The 19,967-nt window shown below is 39.2% G+C and overlaps 1 protein-coding gene across 4 annotated transcripts in view; it reads left to right on the plus strand.

Moving 5' to 3' along the window:
* Positions 1-18,548, plus strand: part of ATAD2B (ATPase family AAA domain containing 2B) — an 87,135-nt gene extending 68,587 nt beyond the window's left edge. For all 4 annotated transcript variants that reach the window (XM_072407473.1, XM_072407475.1, XM_072407474.1 and 1 more), the window contains 4 exons: positions 5,218-5,865; positions 8,929-9,023; positions 9,113-9,241; positions 9,557-18,548. In XM_072407473.1, coding sequence (XP_072263574.1) covers positions 5,218-5,865; positions 8,929-9,023; positions 9,113-9,241; positions 9,557-9,598 — 914 coding nt within the window. In that variant the 3' untranslated portion in view covers positions 9,599-18,548. The remainder of the gene's footprint in view (positions 1-5,217; positions 5,866-8,928; positions 9,024-9,112; positions 9,242-9,556) is intronic.
* The last annotated feature ends 1,419 nt before the right edge of the window (positions 18,549-19,967 follow it).

The following is a 19,967-nucleotide window of genomic DNA, read 5'->3' on the forward strand; positions in this document are numbered from 1 at the left end:
TATATATATTTTTTTTTTTTTTTTTTTATTAAAAAAAGGAAAATGTTGAATTTGCTTCTGTAGATTGAACTTAATGCGAGCTTTCAATGAAGTATTCCCTACATATGCCATATGCAAGTGAGAATATAGATGGTGGCCAGTGTGTGCAGTTTGAAATTGCCCATTAATCAGCCTCTAGCTTGAGTACAAAATCTGTATTCTAAATGAAAGTATACTTAGAGGTTTATGTAAAGAACTCACCTGAGCAATGACAATTTGGCACCATTTGGGGCTTAATAATTGTTGCTGCTGCAAGAGCTCCAGAAATGTGGCCCGTGGCAGCATAGGTTCTTCATAACATTTGCATCGTATAACACATTCTAATGAGAGAGAAGGGCTGATAACTGACCTGCTGGGAAGAGAACTGTGTTTCCTCTCCAACTTTCTCCATCGCATTTGTGTTACTGAAGAAGCTGTTTTGGCTTTATCTTGTCATGCAATAATTTTAACACTTATGAACCAGAAAATAAAAACCCGACTCCAGCAGCTGGATATTTGGTTATAGAAGAAGCAATAGATTATGTGGGGCATCTGGTCTCTGGTAGTGGCAGATTACTTATTAGGATTTTTAAGGGCCCCCACACACACCTATGTACTGCAAACTCATACTGTATATTGTTGGCATGGCATTTATTTTCCAGTACTGTGCATCAGAAAATAGTGGCCCTAGTGTGATGACGTGTTACCCAAATGTTTCTGATTATTTTTTTCCTATTGGTCAAAGTGCATTGTAATATTGTCTTTGCTATTAGCGTCACAAATGTTAAATTCTAGCAGATCAAAGTGAAAATGTTTCCTCTACTCCAGTAGATTTGTTACACCTGGTTACAAGGGCAAACTGACTTCACAGTCTTCTAGATCCTGCCCCAAAGTTAGCTTCCCTTTTGATTCTTTAATTTTGGTAGACAAAGCTGGAGAATTTCCCATGAATCATACTTCCAACATCTCAGACATTTGGTCCTGTCATCTGTTCTGGAATGGAAGGTTTGCCATTCTGCACCTTATTCTTACCCTTTGACTCAATCGTGGGATCCTGATACTTCATCAGTTTGTATAGGTTGTATATTCTGCTACTATATTATTTAAAATAATATTCTTTCTCCCAAAATGCAAATGAATATTTGCATGATATAGGAATTCCCTTGAAAATTCCCAAAAGAAAAGTTTTAATGATTGGTGTTCTAATTGTTCTGTTGTTCTTTATTCACATCAGGACCTTTTCAGTATCACCAACAGATGGCGATCTCGCTGCATTTTACATCTGCTCCATCAAGTATATTCATGTGTGTTTTCTTGGCTCTGCCATTGTGCCGTGAGCTTTAATCATAAAAACATCTGTGAAAGAGAACTGTATCTTATGATTACCCCAGAAAATGTCCCCTAATTTGTTTACTTGAGGTTCCCTGAGGTAGGTTATCATGGCTCGCTTTATAGACGGAGATAACTCATTATTGGGTGAGTGGCTCATAGTTAGGTGGCAGGATTCTATGACAATGACTATGGGGACCTACACATGAACACCGCCAGCTGAGGCTTCTCTAAGGAAATGCAGATTACACGGCTTTATCCTGATATGTCAGAGCTACAAGTGTGTGAGAATTACTGCTTTTACCTCTCCATGTACATCTAACTGGGCTCATCTAATGGTCATCTAATATAATGGTACCAGAAAGCTGCCTGACTGATTTCTGTGGCCAGCTTATAGTTCAATTTGCTCATGTCTTATTTTTATTATTCCTCCAATCAGTTTTGATGAGGATGGCACTGGCCTCCCATAAGGAGACTCCAGAACTGCGTTCCAGTCCACTGATGATTTATAGAAATTCGGTGACCAAAATCACCCTTTAATTTTCAAATCTTTGAAATTTTTTTTAATTCAGTCCAATGAGTTTGCAAATATTGCCTCTGGTCAGGCACTTACAATGATCAAACTGCAGCTCTATGCCCCCTCTTCCCAATTGTTTAGCAAATTCCGCCTTGTCACAGCATGTTAATGAAGACTACAAGTGGCTGTTTTAACGCCTCTTGTGTAGGAATGGTAAAATGTCAGAATCCTAAAGCTCAGCGTGAGAACTGCTATGTAGCTGGGTCCGAGGCTACGAATTGACCACAGGGGAGTCGGTTGGTCCGAGGCTGCGAATGGTACGGCAGGGGCGCCGGTGGGTCAGAGACTGCGAATGGTACGGCAGGGGCGCCGGTGGGTCAGAGACTGAGAATGGGACAGCAGGGGTGCCGGTGGGTCAGAGACTGCGAATGGGACGGCAGGGGTGCCGGTGGGTCAGAGACTGCGAATGGGACGGCAGGGGTGCCGGTGGGTCGCAGGGGTGCCGGTGGGTCAGAGACTGCGAATGGGACGGCAGGGGTGCCGGTGGGTCAGAGACTGCGAATGGGACGGCAGGGGTGCCGGTGGGTCAGAGACTGCGAATGGGACGGCAGGGGTGCCGGTGAGTCTGAGACTGCGAATGGTCAACAGGGTGTCAGTGGGTCTGAGATGCACGGGATAAATTGATGTGTGTATTATTGTGTTCATATGTATATATTTATCCATACATCAGTTTTATGTGATACTTTTTGCATCTTTATTATTCACAGATTTAAAGATGACCACTAGAGGGAGCAGGGTACAACTCTGCATAGGAATTATCAATATACAGATGTGTTTATTTTTGGACCGGCTTTCATACAATATTTGATTCTATTAAGTTTGCCCTGTAAATATATTTTATCATAAAAGAATACCAAAGCAGAACAAGGGGTGTGGGTTGGGGTGAAAGGTTGGTCAGGTGATGAAAGTAGTTTAGCTTTAACTCCGGTTTTAGCTTAAATTAGGCAAGTCGATTCAACAAACAGATGCTGGCTTATAAGATGCTGAAACCAGAGTACAAAACTTTGGGTAAAATGTGTCTCGAGTTTTTAGAAAAGCCTGCAGCTATTACCCGGCATGTGCTTTTTTTCTTTGGGATTTATTAAGCAAGCCTGTCTGCTTCCAGTTCCATCTCCCTGTCAGAACTTGAGGTGGGCTGTGCCAGCGCTCCTTCCCAGCTGCGGGCAAACGGAGATGTTGGCGCGCTCATCTGTTTTTGTCTTCTGCAAACTCAGTGCAGGTTTTGTTGTGTTAGCATCTAGTGTCTGGCAAAAGAACAGTCTGTAAAGTTTAAGTGAAAATGCAGCTTTGTTTACAATAAAAAAAAAAAAAATCAGGAGGATTGAAAGCGAGATGCTTTGAATTAATGAATTAATTGGTGTTTTTAGTTAATGATGTAAGCCTACATTGGGTTTTCAGCAATGGTAGGAAGTTAAAGCCTGTGTTAGGCTTTAACTTTTATCCAACCATTAGTTATCTTTTATATGGAAAAAATTCCTATCACCACTGATGTAGGCTGAGAGTTAATTCAGCACTATTGGTTATAAATTACTGCAACATATAACAGATGTCAGTATAAAGCCCCATTGTTTACCGTCTGATTAATTCTTACCTCACTTTATGCTGTATTTCTGATCAGTCATTGGTAATCTGAAGGATAACTTAGGCTTTTACCTTAATGTTCTTAGAACAGCATTTACAGTAAAAAGGTTTTCACAGTTTAGTTTAATAAGTGGTTTAATTGGGTACATGGAGCTCAGTGGTCCTCCAACGTAATGGATTTGAAAAGCTTAGCAGAGGCAGTAAAATAGCATTCCTGTAAAAAGATTTTAAAAAGTTGGCAACTGTGTATATATGGAGAGGAATAATATATATGTGCCGGGCACTTACATCAGCCAAAACAAAACCAAGGACAATGTTTGCTTTTGTAGAAAGAAAAAGTTACAACCCATATCTGGGTATTTTTCTGCTGCCTGTATTCCTTTAGGGAAATTTTCCTTCACTTCTTCTCATAAAGAGACCCCAACAGAAAGTAAGGAGCACTCATTGCCAAGCTTTCATCCCAGAACGTGTGCCCATTGGAGCATTTTCCTTCAGCTGCTTCTCTGATGACAATATATTCTCAATATTTGATTGCCTCTTGCTTTGTCTTGGTGATGGTCACCAGCAAAAAAAGGGAGGTGAATCTCTCCAGTGGGATCAGAGAATACAATAAAAACTACATTTATGGCTGGAGCTACACCTGTTGAGTTGGGAAATATTAACAGCAAGTAAACATTTTTAGGTCATTTGATGAGGGCTAAATTGTGATGGCTGGACAACTGAGTCAGAGCATCTTCAAAACGTCTTATATGGTGGTCTTGGTTTGCATTGGTTATCACCTATCCAAAGTGGTCTGTGGAAGAATTATTGATAAATGAGCAATAGGGTCAAGGGCATCACAGGGTTCATTGATGCATTGGGGTAAGGGGATTTAAGGGCTAGCCCATCTAGTTTGATTTCACAGAACTATTGGATATGGAGCAATGCAAGAAAGTGACCTTGTCTGATCAATCACATTTTCTTTTAAGTCACGTGGATGTGCATTGGTTGCTTGGGGAAGGGATGGTGCACATGGAAATAAACCTGACATGCCAGAACTTAGAGGACATCTTCAGAGGACATTTTTGTCTCCATGGGTCAGAGCTGTTTTGGTGGCACTAGGGGGATCTACACAATATTGGGAAGGGGGTTTTATTGTTTTGACTTATCCTTGTATGTTAAACCTACTAGCTCACTAAAGACTTATCTGTGTTATACAAGCAATGGGTGTAAAATCATCCTGTTATTCTTTCCAGCTTTTTTTCCCCCTGCTATTCCTGTAACCAAATAAATAAATAAAAATACTAAGGCTGCCTACACACATGCAATAATTGTCATTGTAAAGGATCTTTCACAATCCTTTCCAATGACAAAGGACTAAATGATGCACGAACAAGCGTTGTACATACAGCAGCGTTTTGCTCTATGGGGAGGGGAGGGGAAGAACGACCCCACTGTGCTCTCTCTCTCTCCCCTTCACTTTCATTATGATCGTTCATCATTTTTGGATTTGCCAGGAAGGATCCATGAATGACGAACAACGAGTGTTGTACACATGCCAGATTCTCGTCGGATATCAGCCCTGAGACGGTTATCGGATGAGCATCATCTATCGTGTGTATGTTGCCTAACTTCCACAGAAACCCTTCAGAAAAAAAATAGTTGGATATTTTAGCTTTCATGTTCTACCCAAAAATATCCACTTTAACTTCATTTATTTTCTTTTCCAACAGTCCAAACTCGAAAAAAGCAAAGACGCCGCTCGCAGTGGGGCCGTGGGATAATAAAGAAGAAGAAATCCAACTATTTAAAGAAAGAAGAGGAGGATTCTAAGTTCCAAGAGGATGAGGACAATGATGACACTTTAGAAAATGGCGACTGCATGGAGGAAAATGGAGAGGAGACGGGAGACCATTCTATGACAAACGATGAGTCCTCATGTGACGTGACAGATGGCGATGCGGAGCACCAGAACGGGTTACCTGGTAAGGTCAGCAGTGTCGAGACCACAGAGGAGGAAAACTCCAATGAATCTATGTTGGCCAATAGCAACTCACCACTGGAAGATGGAACAATTACTGCCAAGAACCCACCTCTTACCACAGACTATGTAAATGGAAACTCTTCATTGGATAGCTTGGAAAGCACACCTATATCTGCTTTCCCTAATGGCAAGGAAAATAATGACACCCCTGTAAATCTGGACAAAGACTCTGAGACTCAAGAACCCTCAGTTAATGAGACTCAAGTACCCCCAGTTAATGAATTGGTTAACTGTCACAACTCTACAAGTCAGCATAGTGATAAGGAACCACAGCCGACAGAAGCAGCTTGTCAGCGTAATGAGCAAGAAGCAATGGAGGTAGAAGAGGAGCCAGAAGGTAATTTGGTGTCTGTGTTTAAAAAAATTAATCATTTATTACTGTCGTCTAGCTTATTTGAGGCGATAACTTGACTTTATCTATTCTCACTACTCCGGGGCAAACATGTACTGCAGATTACCCAGTGCATCTAGGGATGGAATGACATGAGACCACCACCAGCATGCAGTCATTCACTGAAGAGTGTCACAGAGTCAAAAATAGATATTACAAACAACCTGTCACTTTAAAAAGGAAAGGGGACAGCTTGTCTTCATACAGGTTTTACTCAGTCTTTGTAAAATCTGGTATGAATGTGTTTGTCATACCGCTCATCTACTATGTGCCCCTTACTCTCCTGTAGATAGTTGTGGCAACATGCTAGATAGCACTGTGCCTTTAAACAAGTTCAGCTTAATCTTATTTAACTGATATGACTGTATAGTTCATATCCCTACTATGTCCAAATAGCACTCCCTGTAGAGATGGGCTATCTTTTTACCTGCTTACTTCTGGCTGTTTGAAGGTCCAATATAGCTGCTGGAACCGATCTTTCATGATTGTTTCGAGTAACAAATGAACGACAGCTTTACACACAGCACTAATTACACACAGCACTAATTCTTTTCTATAAAGAGGGGAAGGTGCAGGTTGTCCTCTATTCCTTTGACTTGCATAGTGGTCATTCCTAATCGCCGTTCATGGATCCACCACGAGGTATCCATGAACAACATTGAGCAAACACTGAACATCAGATTTGGTCAAAGATTACCTGATGTGTAATAATTATACATTTTAGGCGTAGGGCATTCAAACAACATTTATTGCTTTTTATTTCTTCAGCAAATTCTTATTTGGTCAATCATTTCAGATGTTTACCAATATTAGGCCTCATCAGTCCATATTGATGAGGGCCCCCCCCAATAGTTTTGGATACATCGTATGACATGACTTTCTAGAAAAGCAAATAAAGTATTTACAAAAGTTCACAAACTTTTATTTGATATTTAGGTTTATGCCCCAGTCACTTGCCTAAGCCAAACCCATAGCTAAAAAGTTCTGGTCAAGACAGTATGGCTTAGAGTACTGTAAAGGAAATCCATAATGTTCGTTTGCTTCAGACTGCAGCCCACCCTGTTTTTTTTTTTTTTTTTTTTTCATGACTGCCTCATTCAATGCAGATTCGTGTCTATGGCGTTCAAAAATCAGTGTTTTTCTGCTTAACCTTCTTTTACTCCTTACTTCCTCGTTTGGTCATCCAGATCAGAGAAAAACACAGACAGTTCTGCATTCCTAAACTGCTTGCAAGGCACCGGCGCTGTCATGTCGGGTGATGAGAGAGCCCTAAGCCCTGTGATGTATCCACCAGGGTGACTGGAAGCTTACACAAGGCTTCTGTTTGCTCTCAAGGATGTAAATAAAATAATGAGGGAAAGAAAGGATGTGAATATATACGAAAGGATTGTCTATGAGTCTGTATTAATCTGCATTACTTTAAATTACATGAAGCCTGCTGTACAAAATATGATAGCCAAGAATAGTTCCACTTTCTGATGATAAAACTTTCTTAATTCCCTCCCCACCCTGCATTATATTTTAGAAAAATAAACTCATTATCCAGAGAGAAAGCTGGAAATTTAGCGTTTAGAAGAAAGCCAAAGATCCTTATTCTGTCGGAAAAAAATAATATAAACATTTTAGGCGGTTGTTCCTGCTATCTTGATGAGAATGCTTGGGTGCTTGTTATATTTATTTGCTTAAGAGCATTTTAAACAACCAAATTGCATGTATAACTTTGATTTATGATATATATATCTCACATGTGATGGCAATGACTACTACAAAGCACACATGCTTATCATTCAGTAGACTTTAGGCTGTCTGGCATCCATTTGAGACTTCTCTGAGATCATTCAGAATTCCTTGACCAGTGCATTCAATCTGTAGTTCACCTACTTCAAGCAGATTTTGTTATCTCATAGACTTGAATTGAAATGCAAATCCTGTCTGTTGTGAGCAAAAGCCTGGCCAGAGAACCCTAACAGTGTCACATTGCTGGCTGCCATCAGAGACCAATGACTGTAGTTCCTATCTATGGGATAGCAGAGAAGAAAGTTTTAAATTGTTAATGCTATTCTCAGTTATGCAACATTGATTTTTTTTTTAATCTGCCGTTTTAACAATCTTTTGGAACTTGTATGTTTATTCAAGTTGTTTATATATTTTAGCTTGGGTTGGTTGGGCCCCTAACCCTAACCCTGATCCAGTCGTTAAAGGGAGGGAACTTGCATTCAGCCTTTCTGATTAAAACTTTACGCTTTAGATCCTTTAAGTAAAGCTTCAGAATTTGGTCTCCTTGGAAATGGTATCTTGGAGCTTCCTGAAGACAAGGGAGAGTCTGGTGCTGTGTGGAAAGGTTATGCCCAAAGAATCCATCTGGTTGTAAATGTTGAGCAGCTGGATAATCAAACCTTCAGCCACTTCTGTATCCTTAGTCAAACATCATCTTAAAATATCAAATATCAGGAGCTGGATGTCAGACTCACCATAATGACTGTTGTCATGTGAGAACAATTGATATTTATAGCACATGGCTTTTATAAAGGGAAATTAATAAGCTGCACGTGTGGGTTATAGGTCAGACTGGCCTGTGATTGTCCATATACCATTATTTTTTTGCTATACAAATAGGCCTGATCTCCCAAATTATTAAGGTTTTTTTTTTAAATCAGATCAAGTCAGAAGTTCACTAAGCTGGCAACTTTTAGTGCAGCCTCCTCTGCTCCGTTGCACGTTGGCATTGTTTTCAGATCACTCTGATCTGCAAAACGATAATTATCTGACGTATGTATATTGCCTAAAAAGAGATTTCCCCTCACTTTGTACACATGTACTGCTCTTTGGTACAGGAAATGAAGGGACGTCTCCTAAATAAAAATACCTTCTCTATTTGCTTCTTTATACAAAAGCAGAAAAATGTAACTTTACATACATTAAGCTTCACCATTTTGCTGGAAATGTTCACTTTTTTTTTTTTACGAATGCCTTTAATATCGGTTTAACATGCACTTTGTTGTGACGTAGGTGATCCAGGCAGCAAAATACCACACAAAGACCTTTGTTTGGATGAGAAACCCGACCCCGAGCCACCTTTGGTTGTTGACCACAATAAACTCGAGGTATTGAGAATATCAGTTTCTAGTGTCTGGTCTAGCAGATATCTGCTATATTGTCTGCAAGGAATTCTAATATAAACTTTACCTTCTAGAAACTGCTCGACACTGTGGTAATGAGAAGCCGCAATCTGACAGTGGATGAATTGGAGAGGTGGTACTCTGTCCTCAGCCAATGTATCTACATCCACAGGATGGAATATGACAAAACCGCTCTAGTGGAGGTATTATTTGCAGCCTGATTTTTTGAGCAACTTTTTCAGTTTTCATTGAAATTGGGTTAGAAGTTTTCCTTTGGCCAATGTTTTTTCTGTAGTCCATGACCTTATTTAAATAGCTTGTTTCCAATGTACCCTTCACTAGCACTTCATTGCTTTTTATTCAATCTTCCTTTGTCGCTGGCCTTCTATTTGTTCTCTCATGCTTTTTTGCTGGCTGGCTAAGTGCCATCAAAATAATTTTGTTAAAACTATGAAACAAAAAGTACTTAAAAACATAACTTGATTTCTGTTAATGTTATTGACTTTTTGTTCTTGCAGGAAATGGAAAGGACAGTGGAGAAATTTCAAACATTCCTGTGAAAGTTGCCAAAACTGCAACAATTTTTGTTTTTTGTTCTGTGACTCTTCATGGGGAGAGCCCTTTAAGGTGATTTTATTTATTTTCAATGGCACCAAGTCTGCTCTGAACCTTGCTCTGCAGTGTTCAACCTCTCACCATCTGCTGTTCAACAAGATTGGTGCTATCGTCTCAGGTACTTGATGCCAACCAGCCTACTAGAACCAAACAGAACTTCGTAACCCTGGTGGACAGAAACACAACAACCACAGCTTGAAGATTTGCGGTGCTAATGGCGTGTGGATGGGAAGTCCACCAAGTCTGTCTCTTTTGAATGCCAGAAAGCCATCCGCACCAGTCATTTCCCTTCTCGCCGTGAGGAGGGTTTCAATTCTTGAGATGGAACTGTACAAAAAAAAAAACTGGATCATAAAAAAAGCCAGATGCTTGTATTTATTAATTTGACAAATTATTTTATCAACTCAAAATTTGTTTTTTTTTTTTTTAATAGTCATGTCTCATAAATTCCTCTTCAGAAGAAGTGTCAGAACTAGTTGGTGGCAGCTTACCCCTAAAATCTGACTCGAAGCTTTTTGTGCCTTTTTAACACTATGTTAGGATTTTTCAGTGGGTCTAATTGTTAGGAAAGAACAAACAAACCTTGTCAGGTTTTAGTCCAAATGTAAAACTGGGCAGCGTTTTGACCATTTGGTTGTTGAGGAACTATAGTTCCAGCCTCTCACCTTTTGGTTCCTCAACAGGTGCTGAATGTTAGGGCTCTGCAGACATTACTCTTCTTCAGTTCCCCTAACAGGTGCTAACTGTTAGATACTAGTAGGACGCTAAATACACCGGACTCCTCAATACCTGCAAGCTAGCAGCGTATGCTGGGACTCTCAAACAGCTGCTAGTGGCTAGGGCATACTTAGATATTTTTTGTAGCTCAGCTGTAAAACCTCAACAGTTACCAGAGTGGTTATGCTGGTGCTTTGTGCCCCTCAACAGCCAAATGGTGCCTATTACTAGTCTAAAACTTGTTGATTTCCTCATCCTACTTTATTTGAGCGAAACCTATTGCTGCCTGTATGTCCAATGTAATGTGAGCTGCTTTGTATGTGTGCTGCAAGCCAGTTAGTATTTGTGACGTTTAGTGCTCCAAAGTGTTCAGTCCTCACTAAAACTTGCCTGCATCACTGTTGCTTCTGTACAGGTGCTCCAAAGTCCTTCACATACTTTTCAATTAGACATCACTCTCGTTTATATGTCAGCATCCACTTCACCATAAAAATGTTCCAGATCTATGCATTGCTGGATTTTTACACTGTAGAAAATAACCTCTCCACCACCCTGCAGAGCACACGATTGCAGACACACCTTGTTCAGCATGCAGTTGTGAATTGTAAAGGCATGAACTCGGAACATCAACAAGAACCGGCTTTGGTAGTAATTTGATGTGTGAGTTAAGGTTTTCCTTATGCTACTGTTGCATCACATTTCCATTTAACACATTTTCAATGACTTGGTGGAAAGCAATACGGTTAAAAAAAAACAAAAAAACAAAAAAAGTAAAGTTACTTAGTTAACTTATTTGCCATTCCAAAGCGAGGATCGCTTTCCTTTTGTTTTGAAATGTCTTGGACAGATTTAGTTATTCACAATTTACAACGTTTATGGTTTAAGGTTATGCATCCTGAAGTTCACATCTGCTTTTGAAACTGGGAAGACCTATTTAATATGGTGTTTAATTTGTTTAAAAAAATACACCATCCTGTATTGAATACACGAGAACAAGTTACTTAAACCTTTTTTTAATTGTGTGTTTTTACATGTGTAAGTGTGTAATGTCTTGTCCTAGCTGCTTTGTAACACACAGCGACCTAGCAACGTTCTGTACGTTTATTTTTTTGTCAGTTTGGCTTTTGTGGTCTTTTACAGGATCTTTTCTCCTACACAGCAGAGTCCTATGTTGTGACGCATCTTTTTGCAGTATCTGGAACATCTAGTGGTGTGACTTGCTGACAGGAGGCTTGTGTGTAATCTGTCTCCACTAGAAACCCAAAACTTTTTACTTTTTCATAGACTGCTCTTTCAGGGGTCAATTGGAGTTGATTGGTGTTTCCGGCATGTTGGCAACTTACTTGGCTGGGTGTTGTATTTAGTGGAAGATGTAGGGCACTGTTGTCTTAGAATGTGTTCTAGGAGTATTCTGGCACCTCTGTAGTTATAATCCATTACCTTTGTTTTACATGTGAAGCAGCTGTTTTGTTGGGCAGGAATAAAGTTCATCCTGTAAAGTTACTCGGAACTTTTCGGAACAATTTATTATCTGGCAAGTTGCTTTCTAATGCACATCTGTTCATGCCACAAAATGGCCGGCTTTACAGTGTCAGTGTTGTGCAGTTTGCAGCACACGTTTTTGGTGTAAATGCTGCTGGGTTTTTTTTGTGCAGTCAGCATTTCATTTGGGTTTATTTCTCAACTGAGGAAAATGCAAACCAAAATGTAGCATATTTATTAAATTCAAGGTCTGTGTTTTTTTTTTCTCGTCACACTGTCTTTAATTTTTGCTTTTCCTTCTATATGTGAAACAGAAATGAATTATTTGGTGGGTGCCAGTGGCAGGTTTGGAATAAGGTGTAAATTCTGTTTGGTCAATCTGTGCACCTTTGTTGAACTGGGGCTCCTCAGGCCTCGGGGTAACTAAAGCTCTTTAAATTCATAATAATCTATTTTTCATTAGAAAACAAGCCTGGCTGATTAAATATACCACTTGTTATTAATTAAACAAAAATCCCTTTTTCTTTAATTATATATATCTGTCTCACGAGGGTTTTTATAGACCTCAGGTGTTGCTGTATATTTTTCCCCCTCCTTTTTGTAAGTAAAAACTGCTCTCACAACTTAACAGTAATTCAGACAAACCGTACAGACTTTCTACAATCACTTTGTAATGTGGGAACTTTTTTGCAAAAAAAAAAAAAAAACTTTTTTAACCTCTACTGAGCAGGATCAACTGTACTCTAAGCAAGGTCAGTTTTGTTAATAAAATAAAAATGAAATAAAAATGTCTTTTTTTTTTTTTTGTAAGCTTGTATGAAATGGGACTGCTGCTGTTTTTTTATTAGGAATGGATTTGGTAAAAGAAAATGTTGCCTGGGATTTAATTTTTTCCGTTGGCATTGAGCACAACTTGGCTAAATTAGATGCAGCCATTTTGAAGCTTCTGCACTGCATCCTGTTCACTTTGCAGTCATCACTGTAGGTGTAACATACCAGGGTGCATTCTCATAAATAGACCTCAAGGTACACAATGGTTGCCGTTGCTGTCAGGTAAGGTGATGTTTTTAACTTAGCACAAGTCAATACAGCCATTTTGTAGTCCGAGCCAAAGTTTCAATGTAATGGTTGGCTTCGGATGACGGACATCTTTGTTGCCTCTGGATATTTGTTTCTCGTGCATCAACAAGCTAAGTGTCTGGTATGGCCATATGGAACAAAATGGTCGATTCCACGGTGTCACCGGGGACATTTGGTTTGATTCCCCTTTTTAACCTTTCCACAGCATTTGTGCATTGGCTAAAAAAAATGTAGTTGGGTGTAAGAGATATTTTTATGGCATTTCTTTTAGGGTTAACTTTTGTTTTGTTTTTTTTTTCCATTGGGGTTGGGATTTGCATTTTGGAACATGGCATATTTGTATATAAGATAGGCTAATTTTTGTACTGCTGTTTTTGTTATACATCCCCTTGTGTTTTGTCTGATGGGACATCCAAATAAAAGATGAAAGTTTAAGAAGAGACGTTTACTCATGTCTGAAGTTGGCAATAAATTCCTACTGTGTGTTTCTCTGTCAAGTAATCAGTAAGTTGGTTTCCCAGGTAGCAGAAACAGGTTCCTGAAATTGTAAGAACGAGAATTATTCCCGGGCTCTTGTTCTTGGCAGAAGTGCTCAGTCAACCGGAACTTTTCCAAGAGGCCAAAATCCATAGCGATGAGTTATTTTACAAGAATTCTGTCACCCCCCTGCTGCATGAGTGCAGTAACTGTTCACAACCATCAAGAATATTTAATCAATGACCTCATCTCATTTCAGTGCACCATGGGAATTGGGTAAAATGGCAGAAGCAAGTGTAGATTTGTTCACAACTGTATCCCTGTATGCAGCTTTCAAGTATTGAGGTAGCTGCTAGAAGATTTTAGCACTTTACTATTGGTAAAGAATAAAATTATTATTAGAATTAGTCTGCCAGGCTGTAAGTATTGTAATAGTACAAACGTTTTCCCAATTCCTGCTGTTCCCTATAGAAGAATTGGCCAATTGTCCTCTAAGCTATTATTTGGTGAGTCGGGAAACAATTTAGTTTTGCCCATTTATGTGAAAGTAACCTTGTCAGCTGCCTACCATCTAGCAATGTGTATGTTTACAAATCAACAGTCCCTTGTTTCATAAACATGTAAAATGCATGTTGATGCTATGTGCAGACATTGCCCTTCACCTGCAAGGTAAGTAGGGGTGGATGTTAGCAAGTGTTGTGTTATTATACCTAGCTGGTTGATTTCTAGCTAGTCATAGAACGGTCATAACTCTTTCCCCCAGGCCAATAATGGGCCAGATAAATCAGAAGTGCTCATAATAATTGGTTTGTAAATCCCTACCTAGGTCTGGTTGGTTTCACTCATTGTGTGGTCTATATTAAAGTCTTCTTTCTTGTACACATTGGTGCGTTTTCCAAACTTACTTACCTAATTCACACTTAAAATGGAGTGCTCCACCAAGTTCCCATCCTAAAGCAGAGCTGAACCTGAAATACTTACCTGTCCCTATTCCCTCACAGGGTGCCACCATCTTCCTCTATCTTGTCTTCTGTGGACTATATTTGGCCATCTTGGATTAGCCAGGCCAGGTTGACCAGGTAGCCAGGCCTATGCGGGAGTTCTCCATTCCCGGCATGTGAAGGGAAAGCCAGGATTGCTGGGTATCCTGGGAATCAAAGCTGACATTGCCCATGTGTGATTTTCATAAGCATATAATGCCTACTGACCACTTCCTAGTCTGTGCAACATGTATTGAGCCACACACACAACATATTGTCAGCTTGTTTCAACATAATTGCTTTTATATGGACAACAGTGTGTCTTCATTTGCTACAGCGCTCTGTCCAAGACCTGTATGCGTGATTAGGGTTTTAGTAACATATCTAGGCAGAGACTATTGGTTAAAATATTTAAGCATCATAAAGCTTATGTAATAGCCAAAATTTGAGACATCCATATTTGTCTTTTCTCTTTGACTTCTGAGAGACCTCTATAAACACACACAGCTCCAAATCACTTCTTAACCAAACTATAAAATACAAAAAACTAACTTGATATCCCAGTTGCCCTCAAGATCCAACTAAATCTTCCACTCAACCCGGTCAATGTTTAAGCTCCTTATGGTCAGATGAGGGAGTTCCTCCCTATCGGATAAGTTAGCAATATACATTAAAGTCCTAAGTTTATCGGTAATTGTTTGACGTAAGAGTAGCTTCAGTCTCCTATTTAATCTATTCAAGGCTTGCTATTTCTCAAGATGAGTTCATATAACCAAAACTAAATTTTTCGTTAATAGTAGAGGTCACCACTTTCTGATGAGCAGAGGATTAAAGTATTCCTGAATGTGATTTCTGTTCATGTGCAAATCTCCCAACATCAAAAAAATTGTCATGCACATATTTTACCTGATCAGCATCGAGCTGCCTTTTGTGTACAGATTTCCTCAGGCCATTACTAGCACGGAAGACCGGTTCTCCAGTTGTAGGATCACCTTCCATCTAGTTGCGTCCTGGGGTTTTTAGCTTCCCAGCAGCTGGATGGCTACACTTACCCAACAACCTATTTTAGATTCTCAATTCACATTCTGCGTTATATCTACAAGGGACTCACTGTTGGAAAGAAACTACCTTGCATCTTTTATATTCTACAGCAGAATATTAGACTGTTGCGTTAAACGTTTTTCTTTGTTCTTTTTCTATATCTGTTGTGCAAAGGTTCAAGTTTTTCTTGTTTTATTGTTTTGTGATACTTTGTATATGCTTTGAAATATTGGATGTTTTCAGGAAAGATTGCTAATTGTTGAGGAAACCATTGTGTTTTGGTCAGTTTTTACAGCAGTCTCAAAATTTATAGCATTTTTCTGATCTCTTTAGACTTGGTACCTAGCACACTTACCAGGTGTATTACTTCTTTTTCAAAACGTTCTTAATACAGGAAATTTAAAATATTTTCTCAATATACCTCTTCATTCTAGAGAAGTAACACTAGTAGGAAAAACAATATACAAGTATAGTTTCAGCTCTTCTGGTAACTGCTACCCCCTAAATCCCAGCAGTATCTAAATTGCTTCCTCCACTATGGAATGCTTTGCTGAAGGAACATATCCTGCAGTGTTTCTGGGATCTGTCAGGATAGGCACCTTATGGAGTGCCTACCTAGACATTATTCGGAGTAGAGGCAGTCAAGGAAGAATAATCTGCTGAAGTTTTCCTAAACGTAAACAAATATAATCTGAATCTGTAAAATATCCTCAATTCAGCATCACAACCTCCTGTAATCTATTATTTTTTTTCTTGTGTTGCTGACACAAAAAAAGCTAATTTGTAAAGAAATATTTTCTAATGTTAAACCACTTCCTAAAACTTTATATTCCTTACCACATACTAATGTGCTACCACAGACTCAAACATACCCCTGCCTATGAAACTGTTATTTCCAATGCCTGTGGGGCTTTTAGAATAACTATTGGGAGCTTGTTAGATTTTTTTTAACCTACAGCTAACACTCCTATTAACATCTCTCTGTAGGACTCTTAGATTGGAGCTCAAGGGTTCCCTAAGGTCTTGAGCACGTTTCTGCTCGGACTCAAATGCTTTGTAAACACTTGCAGGATCTAATACTTAGCTGTTTATAAGCAGAAATTAGAATGAACCAAGTATAGCCACTCCAGTTGCTGACATTCTTTTGTAAGGTGTGGACACTTAGGTTGGTCTTGGATTTACTACATATTATATCACTTGATTTAGAACCAAGATCAGGTCATGGACTCCTGAGAGGTTTAACATCTGTCCTGTGTTTTCCAGGTCAGTGATTCACTAGACTGTAGAGCCAAAATTGAAATGCAGCTCCAAATCTGCATCAATAAAAACAAGTCGGTAATGGATGTTCTTTCATTTTAAAGTTCAAGTGTTCTTTAGTACTTGCTGTATTTGAGCTTGTACTATTTAATCTGTGAGATAGTAGGCAAAACTTACTCCCCTCATACCCCGGAAGTCTGGGTCTTTCAGGAGACCCAAGCAGCACAGTAAAGAGGAGTTTATACGGCTTTAAAAAGTAAAGCCCTTTGGAAGTTTTATGTCCTTTTATAACTAGTAAATGTATTAAATGGGCAAGCCTATATTCAGCTGTGCAATAAAACAAAGTTTACTTGCATTTTCCCATTTCTATGGAAAGAGTCTGTAAACTTTGTAACTGTACCTGGGTCAGGGGTAGAGGAAGATTCTCTAAAGTTCCCTGAAGTGATGTTGATGTGTTCTGCTCATGACATGTTGGCTTGAGATTCAGATGCATTAGTGAACTACTATGCTACGTTTCGTACATGGACATCTCTAGTAAAAGTTATAAAATGTCAATTCAACAAGCAAAACCTAAAGCAATAAATATATAACAGACCTAATTCAGAAAGGTAGATAATGTAGTAATTCCAAACTTTATTTCTATGCCCTGACTTGCAGGTTAATTTACGAGCTGCATATCTATTGTGAATTTGTACGGTAACGAGGCAACTTAACTAAAGATAAAGGTACCTTCTTATAGTGTGACTGGCCCTTCTGCAAGTTTTTGACTTTTTGCCTTTGGTCATGCAGGTCACAGGAAAGGAATTGCTAAACTCCCCACCGCCATGGCAGCATACCCTCGGTTTAGCTTCTTGAACTGGTATAAAATACTTCTGTATTTGTGAGTAAGCATGAGATGGATATGGTGCTTTGTCAGTGGCCTGCCACTATCACAAGGGAAGGGAAAAGGATTCCATATCACTGTATAAGCTCTGACAGTTTTTAGGTATACATCTGTCCTGGCGGCTAAGTGGGAGCTGCTCTTTCGAGGTGGAAAAGATTGGGCCTAAGTAATCCTTTTACTTTGCCCTGCCTGCACAAATAAGTTAAAACTCTGGGGAAAAACTTTTCAATTTGTACATCCATATTTATTTAAAAATGATTAAATCTATTTTAAAGTACTGCTTCATCTGCCTTATATGAATTTGCAGTATGAGTTCTTGAGTTCTTATCCTACCATGTTACAAGCACTGGGAACTGGAATAGGAGGTGTTTAGGCAGCTACCGGACACAGGAAGGGCGTCAGCTATGGGATATCATTCAATTTCTTTGTTACTAATCAGTCTATATTTCTGGTCAGGTTACACAATTTAAGTATTTTGTTGCTGTGGACGACACCCCTGTTTTGTATCCCTGAGGTTGTGTGTCCTGTAAGGCTTTTTTTGTTTATTTAGGCTTTAGTTTAATTTATGTTTTTATGTTTGCAACTACCATTGTTTTTGGAATTTGCTTGGCTCAGGAGCCTAACACCTTTCTATGGTGATCACCACATAAGCTTGAATTTGTTGGGATTTTTCCCTTTTTTATGTTTTGCCATTTTTATTGTTTCTATATTATTGTTATTATTACTATTCAGATTTAAATTGTTCTCCATTAACCATAGTATATTTTCTGGTTTCTGTAGTTTTTATCCAAAAAATGGTGTTCAAAATTTGATGTCTGTTTTTATTTTCCTGGCTTTATTTTCTATTAGTTTTTGAAGTAAGTTATTAAAAAAAAATAAAAAAAATAAAAAAATGGACTTAAAGACTTTTGAAAGAAATTACTGTAATTTGTAATATAACTGCTGTGATATACTTGAATAAAGAGATGATGGGGAATATGTGATTGTTGGCTAATTTTGAAACACTACCTTCAATTCTTCCTTCAAAACCTTCTATTTTTGTTGCATGTAATGAAGCAGACCTGTCATGTATAAATAACAGCTAGTTTAATAGCTGGGTGTCTTCTAAAAATTTATTCAGTTTGGCTCCTTTGAATGACATTTCAGAATAAAGATTTCCGCAACACTAACTTACATAATGCTGTAACTTTAATACTTGGTGTCCTAATCCCCAACATGCTTCAGACTTCAGTTCAGGTGAAATACAGCAGGCTAAGCACAAAATCCCAGCAGGCCCAGACTTTATTATGGTCACCTAAATCTGCAGCACTGAACTTAAACCAGAAGCTAAAGCACTCCATATATGAAACCTAAAGTTCCTCTTTAAAAATACAGCATCAGGCGGGGCCTTATTACAGAAATGGACAAGTGATATCCCTTCTGTAATGAGCATTCTTACCTGCCTGACCTTAGCTCATTTGTCAAATTTTGCTGAGCTGTGTATGTGGCTGCTTCCCCTGCAGGTGCCAGAACTGAATGAACTTCTGTGCTCCCGCCAATCAGGATGGCTGAAGGAGGTAAGAAAAGGAAGGAGATGACAGTGCCCGCAACGGAGACAGGTGAGTGTTCACTGTGTTTGGGTTACACTTTTTTGAAGCATGCAAGCTTGTTCGTTTATTTTTTTTTTTTTTCTTCTTCTTCTTCCACACCAAGTATTCTACAAAAAATAGTTTTATTACTCCCCACCAAAAAGACTAATACTAATCCGTTCCCATCCTGAGTTCTTTGGGTACTACTTGGAGCCACCCAATCTTCCAGCCGGGCTCTTCTTCAGGGAAGAATCTCCTTTCTTTCCAATGGAAAGGTGTTTTGTCTTGTGCACATATGAAAAGGATGTTTATAGTTCTAATGTTGGGACAACCAAGAGAAAATGTAGAACGTAAGTGGAATTTAGGTCGCATGGGAAGTGTAAGTATAGGGAAACATGAGATCTTTTTAACCTACCTGGCAGTATTCCCGAGTGTGGCTCGGAGTGAATTTTGCATACCAAAAGCGGTAACCCCGAGTCACCCTCGGGGGAGAATTGCCAGGGAGTTTAAAACTCCTACCTGGTTCCCACGTTCCAGTGACGTCCTCCAGTGATGCCCGCCATCTTGTTCCCCTCTTGATGCCGGTTGGGCAGCTGTGTAACCTGGCAATGCCTGGCCGCATCTGTGTCCCCGGCGTGTGAACGTTTAGGGATATGAGGCCAGGGGGAGCAGATGCCGGGCATTTGCGTACAGTGTGTGGCTGGAGGGTGGGACCAGGCTGGAAATTTAAAATACTAGGTATTTTTAAATGTACCACTTTTACTTTTAAAAATACTTAATATTCATACCGCCAGGGAGGTTAATGTATAAAATTTTCAATCGGCAAAAT

The sequence above is a fragment of the Pyxicephalus adspersus genome, chromosome 4 (assembly GCF_032062135.1).
Source record: "Pyxicephalus adspersus chromosome 4, UCB_Pads_2.0, whole genome shotgun sequence".
Taxonomy (NCBI): domain Eukaryota; kingdom Metazoa; phylum Chordata; class Amphibia; order Anura; family Pyxicephalidae; genus Pyxicephalus; species Pyxicephalus adspersus.